At 39.9% G+C, this 21428-nt stretch overlaps 1 protein-coding gene across 2 annotated transcripts; it reads right to left on the bottom strand.

Moving 5' to 3' along the window:
• Positions 1 to 6308: 6308 nt before the first annotated feature.
• Positions 6309 to 19351, bottom strand: LOC132877930 (tripartite motif-containing protein 16-like). Of its 2 annotated transcripts, none has more exons than XM_060913628.1 (6): positions 18644 to 19351; positions 13511 to 13606; positions 13108 to 13341; positions 12804 to 12975; positions 12546 to 12605; positions 6309 to 8367 (listed from the first exon to the last, which is right to left on the bottom strand). In XM_060913628.1, the coding sequence occupies exons 1-6, from the start codon at positions 19241 to 19243 to the stop codon at positions 7838 to 7840; spliced, it is 1692 nt and encodes a 563-aa protein (XP_060769611.1). In that variant the 5' UTR covers positions 19244 to 19351; the 3' UTR covers positions 6309 to 7837. The 2 variants fall into 2 exon arrangements, with proteins under 2 accessions (XP_060769611.1, XP_060769612.1); XM_060913629.1 differs by having other exon boundaries at positions 12546 to 12599.
• Positions 19352 to 21428: the final 2077 nt, after the last annotated feature.

The raw sequence follows: 21428 nt of genomic DNA, 5'->3' as shown, positions 1-21428 counted from the left end.
ATTCTTAAGGTTTATTGTTAAAAAGTAACTGGGATATATCATTGTTAATTATCATTCAAATTTTAGGTAAATTATTTTAATTTGCATCGTCTAAAGATTTTATAAGGGAAATAAGGATTTTGGAAGTTGGTTATTGTTTTATTATTTTTGGGCATATCCAGTAATGCCATATATAAATGCTGAGACAATTAAAAAATAAAATATACATTACACAGCTCCTAAAGATTGCAAATACCTGAACAAGGATAAATCAAAACTGAGCTGGCCAAATTGTCTAGAATTTGTGTAGAATGCTAAACAACAGCGATTCATCCAGTCCCGTGGGTTTTTCTCGGGGTCTGGGTACCTTAATACAATTTTCCCCCATGGTGGTACGAAGGAATCAGTCCCGAGATTAATTATTATGGGTTTATGGGTCACAAAGCGTGCTCTTCCCGTGACAGCTTATTCACAAGGATAACCAATCTTCCTGTGGCTCTTCCACGAGGATAACCAATCTTCCCGTGGCTCTTCCACGAGGATAACCAATCTTCCCGTAAATCAATTACGAGGATAACAAAAAATCTTCCTGTAAACCAGCTATGAGGATAACAATCTTCCTGTGACAGCTCATTCACGAGGATAACCAAACAATCTTCCCGTAAACCAGCTACGAGGATAACCAAACAAAATAAACAACTGTTTTTTTTTTTTCTCTGATACTACAAACCAGGCGGAAGTCCCCCCCAACTAATCAATTAAAAGAGACCCCTTCCCTGATTGGAAGTATCCCCATACGGGCCACCAAATTGTTAGGGTTCTCCCAGTCAGAACGGTCAACTTCTCGATTCTCGAGACCAATGCCCTCGTGCCACCCAGACGTCTGGGGGTTAGTCACAAAGAAAGACAGGAACCCCACAAAGTAGTTCACATCTTTATTCGCAAGTTCCCCAATTAGACAAGAATACAGAGGGTTATTATATGTGGGTGTTATCTGATGAAATGACATCACTGTTTGATATATGTCTATGTGTGTGTGTCTGTGTGTGAATGAAACCTTCAATCATAAGCAAAATAATATTTCAGCAATTCAGCAATTTCAACATTTACGCACGTCAAAGCGCGCGAGATGTTTTTACGATGATGTTTTAAACAAAGACGATGTTTATGTCTAGTCTAGCAAAGAAGTGACTAGCACTTCACTGGAGGAAGGTCACACAGTAACTTAACAGGAATAGTCTAAAATAATAAAGGATCTTAAAAAGCTCTAAAATATTAAAATCATAAAGTCTTAACACTTTGCGCAGCAATAAGGCTAATACAAATCTATAAAACTAACATGAATCACTTAATGCACTTTAAATCTAACATTAAATCTGACATTCAATCATTTCAATTTCAAATTCAACACTGAAGAGACTGGTTAAATCTAACAATCCTAAATCACAATCCTAGCTATAAAACTAACTTAAATCATGGCTTTAAATCTAACTTTTAATCCCAAATACACGTTGGATATGCAGCTGTGGGTGTGTGTGGGTGTGTCTGACATCATTGCAGACCTTGGCGCCGTCCAGACACATCTCTGATCAATAATACACGTTTCATATCAAAATAAGCAGAATGTTCTGAATGGAATTTTTAAACAATGTCATGAGACAGAAGGTCATTTTAACTGAACAGAATAAATCCTTACAATTTTGTCACAAAATAAATTACTGCCTTCTTGGTCAAGAATAAATACTTACAATTATTTGTAAAAAAAGGAATAAAATCTTAGTGTGTAGTTTTTGTTGAGTCATTATCAACTCTCTCGACTTGTGACACTAGCCTACCAACAGTGATGGTTTACAGTGTACTTACTACTAGATTAGCTACTGCAAGGTAAGGATTGACTCACTGGTCAGAACAGTAAATGAAAACTATATATGAATGATATTGACTGACATGAATGTGTCCTTTTGTTAATTCAGGTTCACCCTCAGTTATGAGAGAGGATGATTCCTCCTCATTACTTACCAGTGAAATTGAAGAGGCGAGCACTGGTGAAGAATCATTTGTGTGTGTGACACTGATGATATCGACACCACGCCGAAGTCCACTGCCACAAGGAGCCCAGTCTCAGTCACAGCCATGAGAAGTCAAGCCTCCCCTACTACTTCAGAGAGTGGCTCCTCACTTTTAGCCAGAGAAGATAGTAGCTGGCATTCCAGCTTTGAAATACCCTGGAATAAGATGCCCTCAAATACAAGAAGGGTGTTGGATACTGAGAAGAGACCGACTGCAACAGAGAGAAGGGAGATTATTAGGATTGTCACTGCTGAAATACTGACTGTATGCAAGAAACCTGGAAAGAGGCACATCACTGAATTTGCAAGGAAAATGGTAATTCACTACCCAAAATCCTTCCGAGATGAGATTGAGGGCCAGGTTGTCGGTACTGGGCATGACTCGCTTGTGAAACAGTTCATATCTTGGATTGATAACTATAGACGATTCCAAGCTCCTGCCCAGAAAAGGCTTTCTGAAAGTGACACTCCTGACAATGCAAAAAAAGCATGCAGAGATGCATATGGCTGCATTAATCCTGACCCAGAGCTTCCTGCTGGTGAAACAAAAGATAAGCAAAAACAAGAACTAATGAAGATGTTCAAAGACAAAGATGCAAAGAAAATAGAAAGACTGATGGTTGAGACGTTTCCCTCACAGAGGAGAGACATACTGTCAGGACTGAAGGAGACAGAAGAGATCCTTAAGGAATGGCCTTTCCTCTGCCAGGAAATTGGAATGAGGCTTCATTTCAGAGAACTAACAGGTGTCCAGATTGATGACAGCTTTGAAGAGTCCACAGCCACCAAGTTCAGAAGAATCCTGCGGTATTTTCAGTTTATTCAAACTGAGCCGTCCAGCAGAGCAGGCACTATTCTGAGCCAAGCCCTGGCAGGAGGTGATGAAACTTGTGCAGCTGTACTGATGCTTCTTGTCCATTTTAAAGGGCAGGAAGACAATGTTAGTAAATGTCGATGACCCCGCCATTGCGACTGATGTGGACCCCACCAACCTACCATGGACACCCTGCGTTGTGGTCTGTGGTAGGTGTGCCAAAAAATAATGTTATGACTTAATATCTTTGTTTACACATATGGAGGAGTGTACCGTACACTGCAAAACATGTTTAGAGCTGGAGAAATCATTTTACGTAATTTTTTAAACACTTGGCACAGTTCTTGTTTTGCAGTGTGTGGAACACAGCTCCTGGCTTACTTAGCCATTAGGGATCCATATACATGTAGCAAACTATTTACTGGCTATGGTAATAATACTCTCGCACTGTTTTCAGGTAATAGCCCACTCACTGCCGAGATGTTCATGGTCGCTATGGACCAGGTCATAGTCAACGAACAGCTTCCCCAAAGCATTCCAGATGTTCTGCTCATATTACCTGCACAACATTGACTACCCAGTGGAACTTGCCGCTACTCTGGAGTTCTTGCAGAGGTACACTTTCAGAATGCATGCACATGCTGCTTTACAGGTAGATAATGTAGAATTTGCCAGTTGCTGTTTGTAAACACACAGCATTCAAACCTGGCAACTCCTCCCCAGCTCATAACTCTGACCTGCGTATCTCAAGGAAATTTAATTGAATGCAACTGGACTTGGTTATGTGTTTGAAGACGTTTCACCTCTTCGTCAGTTCATGCTCATCTGACTAGGCTGGACTAGACTAGGACTAGTCCTAGGTGAAACGTCTTCAAAGACATATAACCAAGTCCAGTTGCGTTCAATTAAATTTCCTCGTGATAACTATGACCTGGCTGAATGAGAATATTCACAGGCTCTGAGACATGCGGTACGTATACATACTGCTCAAGTTAGGAGTCTCAGTGCATTTCTACTCCCAACCCCCTCTAATGATTGGAAATTGCATAGTGTAGCTTTGTGAAAACGTATTAAGGCCCGGTCCCACTGGCCGATGGACACAAAACGTATGCAAAAAGGACACAGCGGACGAGCAAAATTTCGGGGGTGGCTATATTCGTTTTCATCCGCTCCAGAAATGGACAAAATTGGCGAAAACAGAACGGAAAAGACCGGACGTGGGTAGTATATAGCGGGGATGTTAAACACATGTTCATAGGAAGCCTAGCGGATGGAAGTGGATGACAGCTCCGAAGGGGTTACCGGTGATAACTGAGAAGCGGACACATAGCAGAAAGAGCGGATGCATAGCGGGTGAAGGGGATGCATCACGTACGCCTAACGGAAACAAAGGGGATGTTGCGCGGATGTATATCGGATGCAGACCGTTCACTGCGCTAGGTGTCCTTCTACATACTCTAGACATACTCCAGACATCCTAAATATACGAGATACATCCCAGATATAAACGCTTTGTCCGTTTTGAATACTTTATATATGAGATGCATACGCTTACATCCTTTCTATTTCCGTGCTACTAACGATGAATAGACGTTTCATGTACCTTATCTTTCCTCCCTCTTTCCATTTTCAGCTGCAGCGGATGTGAGTTGCGAGGATGCCCAGAGGATGCAGAGAGGATACAGCAGACGTTTAACGGATGATAATGGACATAGAATGTTTGTTGCTCGTATATGTCGCGGATTTACATCGTACACGGCGGAAAGTTCATCCGTTCTAAAAGTTTTGTGCAGCTCAAAACTTCTTGCGCGGATGAAATCACAGTGGACGGATGCTCGATGGATAGAGCATATGAAGCATGTATGCAATGAGTACACAACGGATGCATAGCGTTTTCCAACGGATGGCAAAGATTTTTTTACGTTTTACATCCTCTTTGCATCCGTAAGTGCAGTGGGACCGGGCCTTTAACTTTGTATCTAAAGATGCTGTTTCACTGGCTTTAATGCCAACATTAGTTTTCTCTGAATGGTTTGTGTTAAATGTTTTTCCAACAGATGCATCTTCAGAATCAACCCAGATCAAGGGACCAAAGTCGAGCGAAAAGCAAAGGGACGTCAGTATGCTGTCAACCCAAGGGTGCTGAGCCTCATTTCCAAAATTGCCAATTTTGAATGGACAGAGTAAAAGGGTGAGATCACTACCTCACCCAACAAACACGTGTCCATGTGAATGCCAGGACCAAAGGTTTCCAAGTAGAACAGTGCATTGAAATAAGTTGATGAATGTTATTGAAGTGTTAATTCATTTGAGACAAACTTTTTGTAAGCACAGCCTTTATATATATATATATATATATATATATATATATATATATATATATAATTTTTTTTTTATTTTTATTTACTTGCAATAGATTGAAGATTTCTGTTCTCAGTGTCTCACTCTGCGGCTGGCATGTTATTGTTCGATATAAGGTGCATCAGACTTGTTCATGTGTTAGGCCTGTTTGGCACACACAAATTGAAGCTTCAATTTGGAGGCCCTTCATTCAAAAGAGCACTCTGGGGGTTCATGATGCCCTTATCATTAAGTGTAAATGCATTGATGAATGTTTGAATAAAACATTCAACAGCAAGAAGCTAATCGTTGTTGCTACTTCCTGCCTGGACTATTGCAATCCTTTTTCCTGACTTTGCCTTTCCTCATTTTATTTTTGTCAGATTCATTGGCATTATATCCAGAATTACAGTTTGAATATTAAAGTATATAAGTCTACACCAGCACTTTTATACATACCATACAAGTACTAGTGAACAAGATTGTGAATAAGATTTACTTTAAAATTACAGAGAAAAACATTAGATTGTTAGTAGACTTACCAGTAAACCTTTTATATAACAAGCTACATAGTTAATTACAGGTTGAATGTATAATTACATGCAAATAAAAATAAGATTTACCTTAAAATTACAGAGAAATGTTAATATTGTTAGTATGGACAAACTTTAATATACCAGGCTACATATTTAATTACAGATAGTCATTTTACATGAATTTGTATGTATTTTAAGAAAACTGAAAAGATCCTGTAAAATGAATATGGTATTTTTCTGTAAAAAAAAGAGAAATGTAGTTTATTACTGTCATAATACCTAGAATAACAGATAGATTGTTGATTTACAGATAATGTCTAATTTTAGTTTTGTACACTATTTTTAGAGACCAAGAAAACTGCTGTAAAAAATTAGTCATACTGTAAAATTAGGTTTCTTACAGTGTTCCTCATATTTGGAAATTTAATAACTAATTACAGAACCGTGAATTTTGTGATCAGGTGGAGTCTCTTATTTTGGAGGTTGAAGAGTTCGACATGTCTGATAGGAGTAAATGGGAATGGTTTAAGTTTAAGGTCAAACAAATAGCAATTGGCATGGGTAAAAAACTTTCACGTATAAGGCAAGTTTATTTATATAGCACATTTCATACACAGTGGCAGTTCAATGTGCTTTACAGAAGTAAAAGCAAAACAGTAAGCAATAGAAAATAAAATTACATAAAATAAATGGGGAAGAAAAATAAGAATTAAACAACAGTAGAAATAAAATAAAATGAAATAAAAGTTTTATTAAAATAAGAAGACAAGAACAAAAGGATCTGATTGATAAAATTAATACATTAGTAAATAACACACAACTATCCTTTGAAAACATTTCAGAATTAGTCACTGCAGTCTCAACGAGAAGAAATGTACACAATAAAGGCAAATGGAGCTTCCACTCGACCAGGAGCTAGATGGATCGAACAGGGTGAAAAAAGTTCATCGTATTTCTTCAGACTTGAAAAACAAAGACAAACTAAGAAAAAAAATGAGTAAGCTTATGACCAATGATAATATAATAGAAGATCAGAAATAAGTACGGGATGGAATTTGGGTTGTTTATTGTAACTTAAATTTAATAAATCAGACTGTGATGTCTTATTTTATCCCATCAATGATGACCTCAAAAAAACTGGATGAAGACAAACATACACTTGATGAGGAATGAACTATAACAGGAATTGAAATTGCATTAAAACAAATGAAAAATGGCAAATCACCAGGAATCGATGGCTTAACATCTGAATTTTTAAAATACTTTTGGGTGGATATTAAAAAAATATATATTATATAGAGCATTCTTAGAATGCATTCACAAAGGATGTTTATCCCCGACGATGAAGACAGGCTTAATAACCTTGCTACCAAAACCCAAAAAAGACTTGTTGTTGCTAGACAATTGGAGACCTATAACCTTACTATGCAATGATTATAAATTACTTGCCTTAGTATCTGCTAATCGTCTAAAGCGTGGACTTGTAAAACTTGTAGACGAATATCAATCAGCCTTCAGGAAGGGAAGATATATTCAAAACCACGTCTGACTGATTCTGGATATGATTGATTACCAATCAATTATTTAATCAGATAGTCTTGTTTTATTTCTAGACTTTTTCAAAGCATTCGACACTGTGGAGCACGATTTTATGTTTATAAAACTCAAATCTTGGATTTGGAAAAGGGTTCTGCAAAGTTATTAAAATATTTCACAATGATATTTATAGTTATATCTCCCTTAACCCTTTAATGACACCAAAATTTAAGATGTTACGTGGACTCAGACAGGCTGCCCAATTTCACCAAAATTATTTTATGTCCACAAATGCGAGCGTACTTAACCTTGTGGAATAATATGAAACAAACAGAACTTTATAATGTGAGGTCATGAGATCATTTTCTTTTTAAATTTGACGAGTTTCTTGTCTGACAGTTAATTTTTAACATTTCCTTTTTAATTATTTTAAATTATTCATCTGTTTTAATTTAAATATTAAAATGAGTGTTTTTGTGCAGCTGGATTGTGTTCTAGTGAAACAGACGACTGAGCAACAACGTGGCAACGTGCAGGAATTTTACAGAAAACACTACACACTTTTATTCTGGATCACACAATCTCACTGTAGAATAAGAAACCCCAAACCCAGCGTATAGAGTCTGAGTGAATGTGGTGTGGACTCTGTGGAGGAGCTTCATCGTGTCAGAGACGCTGTAGAAGGACAGAGTTCCTGCACTGTGATCCACATACACTCCTATTCTGGAGGCTGATGGAACTCTGAGATCAGTCTTAATGTAGTTGTGATGGAAAGAGAGAGAAGAAGAAGAACACCACAGACTCCAGGACTGATTGTTGAATCCAAACCCACACTCTTTACCCCATCCTTTCCTGCTGATGTCTTTATATGAGACTGATATGTACACACCAGCATCATCACCGCTCCACTCCACCTCCCAGTAACAGCGTCCACACACACTCTCCTTACACAACACCTGATTCCAGTAATCAAATCTCTCTGGATGATCAGAGTAACGCTGCTCTCTCTCACTCCATCTCACCGCTCTGTTCTTCTCAGACAGAATGAGGCGACGATGTACCGTGTTGGGATCCAGAGTCAGATAACAGAAATCTAAAATAAAAGAGAAAAACAAACTGAACAATGTGAACATGAATATCCGCGCTGGGGGCGTGGTCACGAAAACAGCAGTTCGGTTGCAGTGAAAACTTTTCTCTGTACAACAACCAATCAGAATTCAGATACAACAGCCAATCAGAATTCAGATGCATTCCGTTGCCAAGTAAAACAGTGTTGCCAGATTGAGCGGTTTTGACGTTAGTTCGGCGGGTTTTTATCAGATGTTTATAAACATTTCGCACGAATGTTCTGTGTGAGAATGCAGCCAGAGACACTTCTACAGCCTTAGAAGGACTTTGATGCAGCGCATTCTATGTACTATCTCCGTCCACTAGTCTACATCCAATCCAGTGGCGGCTGGTGGGCTTTGAAATAGGCGAAGCTCAGTTTTAGGTCTACGTAATACAATTTTTCAATTATTTGTTATTTGTCATGAGTCAATTTATGTGGGTCTGTCTCAGAAACTGGTCTCTCATTTGGGACATTATAGTCAAAAAATAAATTTTCTAATTTTACTTTTTTTTTTTTTTTTTTGCATTTACCTAAAGGCCTCTGCATGCTCTTGCGACAAGGCTTTCGCAGATAGCTTTTCGCAGACAGTTGTAATTTATCGTTGAGCGGGGAGTAATAGGCGTGCGCGATGTTATTCACCGGCACAACGCAAGGGGGCGCGAAGTCACTAGGAGTAGTTGGTGGGTGTGGTTATGGAGTGTTTATCCTCCGGTTACTTATAATGACTAGAACTTTTTTTTTTTTATAATGACTAGAACTGGAGTCGTATAGATGTACGTACTTCCTCAATCAACCGCTCTTCGTGCTGCTCCATCTTCGCTCGTGTTTTTAAAAATGGCGGTCGTGAAAACAAAACAAACCAGGAAAGTAGGGAAGCGGAAGTGCGTGTACAGTGGATGTAGAGTGGACCAATCAGAGCCCTCTTGTCTGCGAGGCTTCTGCGGTGGTCACAATTTTTGGGAGGTGCGCGCAGAGCATCTGCGAAGGTGGGGGGGCTATGCAGACACTGTCTGCGATGCTATCTGCGAGGACTGGGTTGTCAGCATAAATTGGCCTTTACACTCAATGTTTCTTTTATCATGTTTAATAAGAATAAAGATAGCGTCTTGCTTTATCTGGCCTCTGCTGTGGAATTTTTTTTTTATTACAATTCAAATGTTTTTGTAAAATTTTTTGAAAATATTGAAAAATTTCCTCTTTTTGATTGATTGGGTTAAAAATGCCAAGTTATGATGACAATTGATTATTCACTTAAATATGAATAATACGATACCATTTTGGGCATTTGATTTGGCAAAATAGGACACAATGGAAAAATCAAGAATGCACCTGAAAGATGAGAATAACGGAGGTGGTAAAAGAACAGCGACTGTACCGGCTGAAGGTCGCGCGGGTCTCTGCTGTGGCGCGCGAGCAACGGGACATCACTACCGCACCGGACGGAGCGCGAGGCAGGGGCGGGGCAAAATGACTGGCTGTACTTTGCCATTATAGCAGATACCAGCTGTTAGCAGCGAGCACTGCAGATCCCAATATGGCTCAAGCTAGCCTACAACCACGTTGATTGAACTACAAATGAAATAAACGAGTGAATTCACAAATGATCAAACTGATAGAATGGATGAAAGTTAACGGAGCACAATGAGTAATATTTACATTTATTTACAGGGTAATGCACAGAGACATCAATGAGAAGAAACGTTTATATGAAAAGAAATTCGGACAGCACTTTGGCACACAACTACACTTTCTCAACATCTGCTAGGGACTGACTGATCATGCTTCCGTGTTCCTCGCCGAAGTACAGCGAGTGCCCTTCTCATGTCATGTCTCATGTCCCACCTCCAATAATCCTTTATCAGCCCGGCTTCATGGCCCGCCCATGTCCCGTTTACCCCCAGAGATACCAGGCTTCCCCGGAAGTGACGATTTTGTCGATTTTAACCAATAACAACTAGCCGAAATTGGCTGTTCAGAGCCGTCTTGTAGACTGCAACGGATACCCGGCTGCCAGTCCATAGAGCCCATTGAAATAAGAAAGGTTACAGCCTGGCAGCAAAGGTGATTCTCGTAGCGAACTGCAAGTTCGTCAGACATCACTCAAATAAGTTACAGGATGACATAGGGATAGTTATGAACGTAAATACAATCTTGGGCATATATTATGTTATGAAAGTTATTGTTTTAATGAGAATTCAACGTCGTAGACGCCGCAGTTTGGGGAGAGAATTTTAGGGGAAGCTCGGCTTCCCTTGTTGTCTCTGAGAAATCGCCCCGATCCAATCCAATCCATATTAAACACTTCTGTGACCCAATCAGAGATCGCGGGCATCACACGACACAAAGACCTAGTTTACCCAGCACCCCTTAGGTATTTTAAACAACCAAAATTGAGCATTGGCTTAAATAGATCATTAACATACATTTATCTCATTAAGTATTATTTAAACAAAAAATGTCGATGTAACTGTAAGACTAATATGAATGTGTGTAATGTAGTGCAGAAACTGAACTCATAAACTAGTAAATAAGAATGACGCAATCCATTCTCCATTTTCTCTTCTCATGTTACATTCAGCCATGCATCGCAGCCTAACTTTTTTTTTAATTGAAGTATATAAAACAGGTACAATCTAACAAGTCCACAAAAATCAGGATAACAGATGAAGAAAACACATGGATGTAGACAAAAATAAATTAAGCAGAATAACTAGGCCTATAAAATTAATAAAACAAACAGGATAAAAAGATAAATAAATAAAAAATAAATAACCTCAGCAATGCAGATGTTAGATATGCATCGTAGCCTAACATAGCCTACATAATATTCTGCGTGTGCGCCACCTACTGGTGCATGTAGGATTCAGAACACAGCAGATGATTGCAGAGTTATAATCTGATTGAACCACACGGAGCCGAGTACCAGACAGCAGATTCTTCACCTCCAGCACTGACGGGCTCATGGTGCTATTTGTTTGATTTACAAATAGTATAATGGACTTTAGCTGCATATTTTTACTTTACAAGATAGGCATCAAGTCCATTTTACATTTTGGGCGGTTTTAAGTGCATGTTGGCGGGTTTTGAACATATTTTGCGCTGGAAAACGTCAGCAGTATCTGGCAACCCTGAAGTAAAATTGTAACCTGTCAAAGTTCTCGAGCCCTCGTGCTGTTTTACCGTTAGATCAATCACATATCAGCTTAAACTAGCATTCTAAAACTAGTTAAAGATCCCACAGAAGAGAGCGACTCCCCCTGCCAGCCTCATGGAACGCAATGTTTAAGGCTCCGGATGGGTTTTATTTCCATTTATGAGGGAAAGGAACATACACCCTCCCGACAGTCAGTGCGGTATTCGCTTGGAAAACACATTTGCAAATTGGTAGAATGAGTTCATCATCACATGCAAGATTTGCAGTTAATCAAATGGATTTCATATTATTATTATTATTATTCATTAATTACTACAGTTCTGAACTTCAAATGTTAAAAGTCTGGCCTTTGGAGAGATGATGGAGACTCTTTTGGTGGAACACAACGGAGCAAAATATTGTGACCCTCTAATGTTGACCTGAAGTTGGCACCACTGGGGGTTGGCATTGGGTTTTTGTCCCCACCGATGTTAATACCAAACCTACGCCCTTGCCTACATGTTATATCGTTCTAATTGTTGTTACTTTTATCCAAATGGCAGCTGGCAATACGTTGTTACTTTGCACTTTTTGTTGATCTGGGTACTAATCTTTGAGAAACTGGATTGGCAGAATGTTGCCTGTGAAGAAAATAATGTCTTTTTATTACCCTGTGCCAAGTTAATATTCACTTCAGTGCAATTTTTAAGAGCCATAAATTGTATTTTATTTATTGTTTTTGTTGTGAGTGGTTTTGTTTGATTGTTGTTTTATTTTTTTAGCTTATTTATTTAGATTTATTTTTTACGTTCCACTGTTGAATTGAATAAGTTGACTGAATTAAAAGTTTACTGTTCTATGAAAGGGTGTATTTTACTATTGGCATAAAATTGTCTTGAAAAGACGTCAACAATAATATCGTTTATCGCAATAATTTGAGACAATATATCATCCAACAAAATTTGTTATCGTAACAGGCCTAGACGTGTGTGTGTGTGTGTGTTTGTGTGTGTGGTGTTAGATGTACATTTCAGAAACTCTTCTCTGCTCTGTGGTTCTGGTCCTGAAATGATCTGAACTGCTGCAGCTGTGGAGAGAAAAATAGAAACATGAGTTTGTGTAAAAGATGGAAAGAGTTTAAAGTGATCCAGTCAGTTTATTCATTTTAAATCAGTGTTTTAGTTCAAAGTGTCGCGTGAATAAAGTGTCTGCAGAAAAGAAAGCAGGAGCATCGCTAAGAAATAACACATCACTGTGTTTCTCCAGCAGGAACAGCTCCTCTTACCATGTGGAGGGATTTTGTTGAATTCCTCCTCACAGAATTCCTCGAGTCTCTTTTTCAGATCTGAGAGAGAATTCCTCACGCCATCAAATGAGAGATGTTGATGGACAGTGATGCTGGAGGTGTGAAATAATGGTCTTTGAAATGGAGGAGAGCGACGTCCAGAAGCTAAAACCTACAGAAAGCAAATGAAATGTAAAACCCACTTGTGATGTCAGACAGGGACATTTATTGTTCCCTTAATGAGAGGTGTTTTAGAGAGTGTGTGAGGAACAGCTGGCTCTGTAGATCAGACAGTGAGTGTTACCTGGAGGAAATGGATGTGATCGTGTGTGTGTGAAAGCTGCTCCAGCTCAGTGACTCTCCTCTGAAGATCAGCAATCTCCTGCTCCAGTTGCTCCAGGAGTCGTTCAGCTCGACTCAGTTCAGCCTTCTCCTGATCTCTGATCAGCTCCGTCACCTCCCAGCGCTTTTTCTCCATGGAGCTGATCAGCTCAGTAAAGATCCTCTCACTGTCCTCCACTGCTGTCTGTGCACTGAGCTGTTAGGACACACACACACACACACACACACACACACACACACACACACACACACACACACACACACAAGATGTAAAGCTCATCTATCATTCCCTCTCTTACTGGGACTGTAAATGACTCGTTGTCCATGTTGTGTGTGTTTCTAGGAGCAGCTCTGTCTCTGCTCACCTTTATAGTGTTCACAGCCTGTTTCAGCTCCTGCACTTTCTTCTGCTTCTCCTGGATTCTCTGCTGGGATTTCATCTGCTCCTCCTTTAACTCACTCTGAGGACAAATAAAATACATTCAGCTTTTTATACAGTACGAGCGAACTGGTTCCATATTAATGTCAGTTCAAAGTACATTCATGTTTCGCTCTGAAGGTTATGTACTCTGTGTGTGTGTGTGTGTGTGTGTGAGAGAGAGAGAGAGAGAGAGAGAGAGAAATGTTCACTAACTGGTCTGGGCTGGGTTTCCCGAAAGCCTCTTAAGGCCAAGAGAGTTTTAAATGACCGCTTACGATCCATCATCAAGCTAACGTGGTTTTCCCGAACAACATCGTAGCACAAGTCGTCCTTTAGTTTGCTCGGAATTTACGAGAGACCCGGAGCACTCGTTCAAAACAAAGAGCGACTCGCTCGCTGCCGAATCCACAGAATGCGCATGCGGCTCTGAGGGACTCTCACAGTCAGCGGGGGAAACTGGGGTTGAATCTGCTGGTGGTGTTCAATTAGTTTTCTTCTACATTGCAAATACATCGAGTTAATTATCAGAGGTGGACAGTAACGAAGTACATTTACTTGAGTTCTGTACTGAGGTACACTTTTTGAGTATCTGTACTTTACTTGAGTATTTTTTTGGGGGAAACTTATGACTTTAACTTCACTACATTTGAAAGACAAATATCGTACTTTTTACTCCACTACATTTCTATCAGTAATCACTAGGGCAGGGGTGGCCAACAAGTCGGAGCCCAAGAGCCACAATTCTTACTGTGTTACGGCAAAGAGCCACATCGGCACATGAACATGGGCACACAAATATTACCCTTCCTTCTGCGCGTGCGGACACACACAGACACACACACACACACACACACAGCCACATTGATGTCACACTCCAACTTAACCAATGCCCCACACCAACATGATAATGATACATTTACTGCAGTACCAAGACCACAGGCCAGTCATTTTCAACAGTGGCGACTAGTGAAGAAAATTGTAGGTGGGGCACAAAGGCAGACATTGTTTACATGTGGGGATTCCCCCCATTGGGGGGGTTCTGGGGGGCCTCCCCCGAAAAATTTTGGATTTCTTAGATGCAATTTCCTGTATTCTAGTGCATTTTGGAGTTACCTGTTTAACATTCAAAATGGCTTTTGCATTTTGGTTCAGCTTGAATTCTCAATTGCATGACCTGCACAAGACCTGCATTCAAATAAATAAGTATTCAAATAAATACAGTCAGTCCGAAAATGGAAATTACAAAGTGCTAATTTAATTTCCTCAAACAGTACAAGCTCCATAGGCACTGGGAACAGTGATCAGTGCAAGTGCAAATATAGATAAAATATAATACAATGCTCAAATTTTTGAAAGAAGAACACACACGCGCACACACAAATTGATAACTGGAAAACAAATGAACAAATACATAATGTATATACACTACATGACAAAAGTTTGGACACACCTTCTCATTCAATGTGTTCTGTGTTCTCATGACTATTTACACTTACAGTATACTCTACTCTCACTCAAGGCATCAAAACTGAATGAGCACTCACCCACTACTCAGGCTTGCGCGCCCAAACGCACCTGCGCATTTGTCATGATGTGAAAATACCGTAATGAAACCAAGCGAAGCACCTTTAATAAAATAACCGTAATTAACTGCAGTGAAGCGAAAACGCACATAAAACCACAAACGAACACCAACTTGGACGTGAAGGTGAGAGCCGCATGACACCAGGCAAAGAGCCGCATGCGGCTCGCGAGCCGCGGGTTGGCCACCTGTGCACTAGGGTCACGTCACGTCCATAGACTGGATAAAATCAAGATCAATGATTTCTCCGCAGCATTATTTAACACGATCAGTTGATGGCAGAATGGAAGGAGGCGGTTCTTCTGGGGAATGCACACACCCACGGTTCTATAGCTAGAACCCATGGTTCAGTTTTCTGAAAGGAATAAAGAGTCGTTTCATTTTAAATGTTTGCTTTGTTTGCCTAAAACGGAGCACATCACAGCCTACAAAAACTCCCCATCCGACCTGCGGAAGCATATTGAGGGATATAAATGTTTTATTCCAAGAGAAAGCTTGCAGTGAAGTTGTCTGTGCTTTAGAGCTCGCAATAATGTTGCAATCGCTACACAGTCTGATTAGTCAAATGACTTTCTGTGGATTTACCCGCCAAGTTGCCATAGTCTTGTCCACAGCTAATGTTTGCACATAGCTAGTTAACTTAGACACTGTTAGTTATGTCCAATATGATTGCCTTCAGGGACGCGAACTACAAAGAGGCTCTTCGTGCTGTTGCTCTTTAGACTCCTTCTTACGAGTGAGTTTGGGAAAAGCACATACAGAGACAACATGCGTTCCTTTAGAGAGTCTCTCAACTCTCTCTTTTGGTCTGAAGGGCAACGTTATCAGGAAACCCACCCCTAACCAGATTACGACCATCACTGAAGATAAATTTAACACTCTGTTCACCAGAACACAGACAATTTTAATCAGCTTTTACAGAATCCTTTTGATTGATACACACCAGGGCTTTACATTAGCACCCGCCCACCCGCCAAATGCGGGTAAAATTCGGCTTTGGCGGGTAATAACTTTAGTCTCACTATCCACTTTGGCGGGTGGTTTATTCTGTGGTATGACAATATATTTTAATTGTAGTTTTCTCTGAAGGCATCTGATATAATAAACTCATTGCAATGTAATATTACGCGCCTACAACTCCCATGAGCCCCTGCATAAACATTCTGACACAACATGTTAGAATTGTTTAGAACGTCTCAGATAAAATCAATGATACGGTAACCTGCGGTTAACGAACGAAGCAACAAAGTTGCTGACGACTGACAAGCGCACTATGTGGCGGCATATAGCTGGAGTTTCAAACCCTGCTGCTCAGGGAAAAAGGGGCAGAGATGCGCAGGGCCGGAGCAGCTTTTTAAAATCACCGAGGTCCGTGATGCGCAAAGCGCACGCCGAAAAATGTTCACCATATTTAAATGAGAGGGGTGAATTACACGCCACACAAGAGATCTATTCCTGAAATTACTCTTAATGGTGTTTGAACTGAATATCATCAGTTTTGAAAAAAAAAATCATGTATGTGGCAAGAGTAAGAATAATTTAAGCTTGTTTAATGGTTTGATCTGGCCCAAGCAATGAGGACAAAAGATACCCAAACCATGTAGCCTATGGAACTGAGATACATTAACAATCTGGCATCCGTTACACCGACACACACACACACACACACACACACAAAAAAAAAAAAAAATTCTGGGAAAAAAAAAAATCAGTATACACCACCAAGTTTTAGGCAAAGTTTCCCAAGGCAAACATAAGTTGAAACTTTGCACTCTATTGCTTTGGCTTATCGAATGATTTATTTTTAAAATCACAAACAAGGCAGGCTACAACCAGAGGCGATTCTAGAGTCTGTTGTGGCCCCAAGCAAAAATTTCCAGGGGGCCCTTCTGACCAGTGTTCATAACCCATATGTTATAAATAATCTGACACCAACGAAAAATGTATGAAACCAAAGTTTTTCAAATTCCAAATGTGAAAATACAATGGTAAAGAACAATAAAAACAAAAAAATAAATAAATAAGCCCTCTGGCCCCGACTCTCTGGGGGCCCCTGGGCCAGGGGGCCCCAAACAGTTGCATGCCTTGCCTGTTCACAAGCTGCACGTCTGGCTACAACTGCGCTGCTTCGAAAATGTAAATTGAACAGCTTGATGAAAGTGCGCTGATGGAAAACCCCGTGTCTCCTGCACTGCGTTCCTCCGCCGAGTCATGCGCTCATTCGCGTTTGGTGTTCTTGGTCTCAGAGCCGCTCACACCAAACACACACAGAAGACAGAATCAACGTTTAACATAATTATCAATGCAGTTTTTACGGAGACATTTTAATGTTATTCTTTATTTTTTATCCAGTTGAATATTTAGCGTACAAATGTATTTTCAGCTCTTAAAAATGACCGAGGTCCAGACCGCGGGGGCCTCATAGCTGGCTCCGGCCATGGAGATGAACAAGACGCTAATAGGAAGATACGACAGTTCAATGACAAATGGAAGTTCGGGTGAGATTGGCTAGTTCATAGCAAAACCGAAAATACCCTGTACTGCGAAGACTGTAGAAAGTCTGGCAAAGACAGGCACCAGTAATTTTAAACTCGAAACTATAAAGGACCACGAAAAGTCAAATGCACACATAACATCAAAACAGGCGAAGACGGCTGGTTCACTACAGGACAGCATTGCTTTCAGTCCCTGGCTGTCATGAAGTCGGCTGAGCTGGAGAGGATGGAGCTGCTGTTTAGAAACGTTCACGCGATTGGAAAGAAGTTGATCCGCCCCAGCTATCAACTTATGGCCTGCTGGAAGCCTCAGGTCACGAAGACCATTTTTCATGGACCATTCAGACTCATCTGATGATGAATGTAATGAGGACATTTAATGTCTCTCTCTACACATGTTCACACACACACTAATAGATAATACATAATATACATAATAATACTTGATAATGCACATAATACTTGCATATCAAAACATCAAATGTTTTTCAGTGATAAATGTTTTGAATTGGACTTTTAATATTAGAATCAGTTCAGTTGTACTGAATGTTATTTTTCATATTATACGATATTTCATATTGTAAGGGGCTTGAATTTGAGTTCAATAAACAGAATACTCTGTTTATATTTTTGTCTCAACTGGTTGCATGTTTTCATATAGGGAGCGACCTTAACAGCACTGAGTATTGAGTGCTACTGTAGAGATACATTAAACGCTGCCATTCATAATTAAATCTAGATCTTCCGAACTTTAACGCATCATGGTGAAGAAAAAACTGCAATTTCCTGGCAACAAAATTGTGGCTAGTGGAAAGGCTGAATGGCTAGTGACTCGGGAAAACCACTAGCCACAGTGGCCGGTGAGCAAAAAAGTTAATGTAAAGCCCTGATACACACATTGAAATTAAAGTTCAAATCATATCACTGACTAAAGCACCTGTTTCTAGATGGGAAAATATAATTAAGATGATTTAATTCTAGAAAGATTTCTAGTTCTCACCTGTTTCTCAGCTCTTTCTGCTGCAACTGTGACGGTGTCGTGACCTTTGTGATGATCCATCGTACACAAATAACAGATGCAGGTTTGATCAGTACGACAGTAGACTTTCAGCACTTCATCATGTTCAGAGCAGATCTTCTCTTGGAGTTTTGCCGAGGCTTCAATTAATGTGTGTTTTTTCAAAGCAGGACGTTCAAGATGAGGTTTCAGATGAGTTTCACAATAAGAAGCCAAACAAACCAGACAGGACTTGACGGCTTTGTGTTTTCTCCCGGTGCAGAAATCACACTCCACATCTCCAGGTCCAGCGTAACAGTGAGCAGGAGAAGCAGCTTGGACTTCAGTCTTCTTCAGTTTCTCCACCACTTCATCCAGCATGTTGTTTCTGCGTAGAACAGGCCTTGTCGTGAAAGTGTCTCTGCACTGAGGACAGCTGTAGACGCCCTTCTGATCCTCCTGATCCCAGCAGCCATTAATACACACCTTACAGAAACTGTGACCACAGAGGATAGCCACCGGATCCTTCAGGAGATCCAGACACACTGGACACATGAACTGGTCCACAGAAAGCTGATCTACTGAAATACTGGCCTCAGCCATTTTCCTGAAATCACAACGAGAGAGAGAGAGAGAGAGAGAGAAAGAGAACAGTTTGTTTTCTCTGAAATGAGGAGTTACTTCCTGGTTCTGTGTGTGAAAGAGAGAGAGAGAGAGGAGGAGCACAAACACAGAGAGATCATGAACACTCCTCTATTAACCATTTCATCTCCCTTCAGTGCAGCAATATAGCACATATAGCTGCACTGATGAGGATTAATTTCATGAAATACTCACAGAATGGATCTTAATTTTCTGGACTTTTCCACCTACTGACGCCTCAAGCACAACTTTCAGCCTTGTTGATAAATTACAATTGTTTCACTTGAACAGCTTTTTCCTCGTGACATCTTTAAACTGATCTTCATCCCTAAAGAATGTTGGAGCCATTTTAAAAGTGAGGAGGATGCAGCTGTCAGGAAGGAAAACCGTATTTTATTGATTTTGCATTGTTTATTGCTAATAGAAATCACAAAAGTGGATCTTTTTTTCTACATAATCTCCATTTCACTCAGTATGAGTGCTCCAGCCTTAACAAGAGCCTGAACTCTTCATGACCTGCTGTTTGTGGAAACTAATCCACTTTGTGTTGGGTCACATCCCACCACCTCATCGCAGATTAGTTTCCTGGAGCAGCATGCCTCATCCTCTTTTATTCCTTACATCATGATTTATCAAGAACATTATACTGGGTCGATGAAGAATTCTTTCTCATGAACAGATTGTTGAGATGGAAATGAAGTCGGTAGATGAATATGTTTGAGATCAGAGATCCTGAGTCGCCTCAATCAGTCATTAGATGTGTCTTTGAGAAGTAGGAGAACACTGGAGAACCAGGAGGAAACCCACACTGACACGGGTCATTTTAACATTGTTAACAGACTGAAATGAATGTGCTGAAAGGCAGAAGAAAGAAATCTGCTAGTAGTGTTAACACAAGACGAGCTCACGATATAAAAAAATCGGAAATTATAAAAGAATATAAAGAAGGTGGCGAACAAGCAATTGACTTTGAATGTCTAAATTCTGTCTTAAAAATAAAATGGTTAAAATCTTTTCTGCTAGGTAGAAATAATATTTCTTTTTGTCTTTCCAGAGGTTTATTTGAAAAAATGGGAGGTATTGAGTTTGTCCTTAAATGTGATTTTAAAATAGAAAAACTACCAGTCAAGTTGGCGTCCTTTCACAAGCAGGTTCTGACACCTGGCTGACACATCACGTTTCTAAGTCTCGCACAAGTCTCGTGAAGATTGCGCGGATAAGTGACGCCTGCCGGGGAACAAAATGAACTACATTCAACATGGCTAAAAACCAGTGGCGGCTGGTAGTCTTTCAAACAGGGGAGGCTGGTCGGTTATGAGATTTCCAGATTTTAAAAGAAAAAACATCAATTTTGCCCATACTCTTGCCTCTGATCTGGCTGATTGTTGGCAAGGTCACAAACTGTGAAATAACAGGTTCTTTTGGCCCATTAGCCTACTGTCCAATATACATGATAGTGGTGTTGGGGGTGTATATTTTAACATTTTATATTTTAAAATTGTGGCATGTTGTTTAAAAATTGATCATTATTGAAAGCAGCTCTTTGTCAGGAACCTCAGCAGTAACAGCAGAGTGTTCTGGAATAGGCACAAGCACTGACCTTGGGGAGCCAAACATAGAGCTGGGTGCCACACATTTCATTCAATGACACTTTCCCTATATTTTACTTATTTTGACTGAGAAATGTTTTATTGACAATTTTGATAACCCTTCACTTTTGATCCAGGTCTGTAGTGTGAAATGTTCTTGGCTGTGTTTTTGTTTAAAAATGTTTTTCAAATTGTAGCTGTGTTTAATTCATATCCAGAGAAATATATATTCCAATATAATATACTCAGCATAAACATTTTAAATAGATTCTATATTTTTGGTCCATCCATGACATATTACTAAAGTAGCCTATTTACTGTTGTTGATGTGGGTCACTTGCTGTTAGCCAATTCACTTTCTCGTACCAGGAGAGCTGAAAGGAACGAGTATTATTCCCTACCTTCTTCACCAAGTCAATTTGAGGCGTTGGTCTACCCTGCTCTTTAATTTTAATTTTTTTCTCGAAAGGAAGACTGGCAAATGGCTTCGCCAAAATTAAATCAGCAATGCTTGGCATCCGTGCGCAGCTTTCTTGCTAGCTGACTAGCCCCCTCAA

Source organism: Neoarius graeffei, chromosome 2, assembly GCF_027579695.1.
Source record: "Neoarius graeffei isolate fNeoGra1 chromosome 2, fNeoGra1.pri, whole genome shotgun sequence".
Lineage (NCBI taxonomy): Eukaryota > Metazoa > Chordata > Actinopteri > Siluriformes > Ariidae > Neoarius > Neoarius graeffei.
The sequence above is the reverse complement of the archived record's forward strand: the minus strand, read 5'-3'. Positions and strand labels throughout refer to the sequence as shown.

Excerpts from the sequence above, each read along its gene's own strand:
- LOC132877930 (XM_060913628.1), bottom strand. The coding sequence starts at position 19,243 with ATGGCTGAGGCCAGTATTTCAGTAGATCAGCTTTCTGTGGACCAGTTC. Across the intron at positions 13,342-13,510 it reads AGGCTGTGAACACTATAAAG|CTCAGTGCACAGACAGCAGT; the intron begins GTGAGCAGAGAC and ends GTGTCCTAACAG. Across the intron at positions 12,976-13,107 it reads ATCACATCCATTTCCTCCAG|GTTTTAGCTTCTGGACGTCG; the intron begins GTAACACTCACT and ends TGCTTTCTGTAG.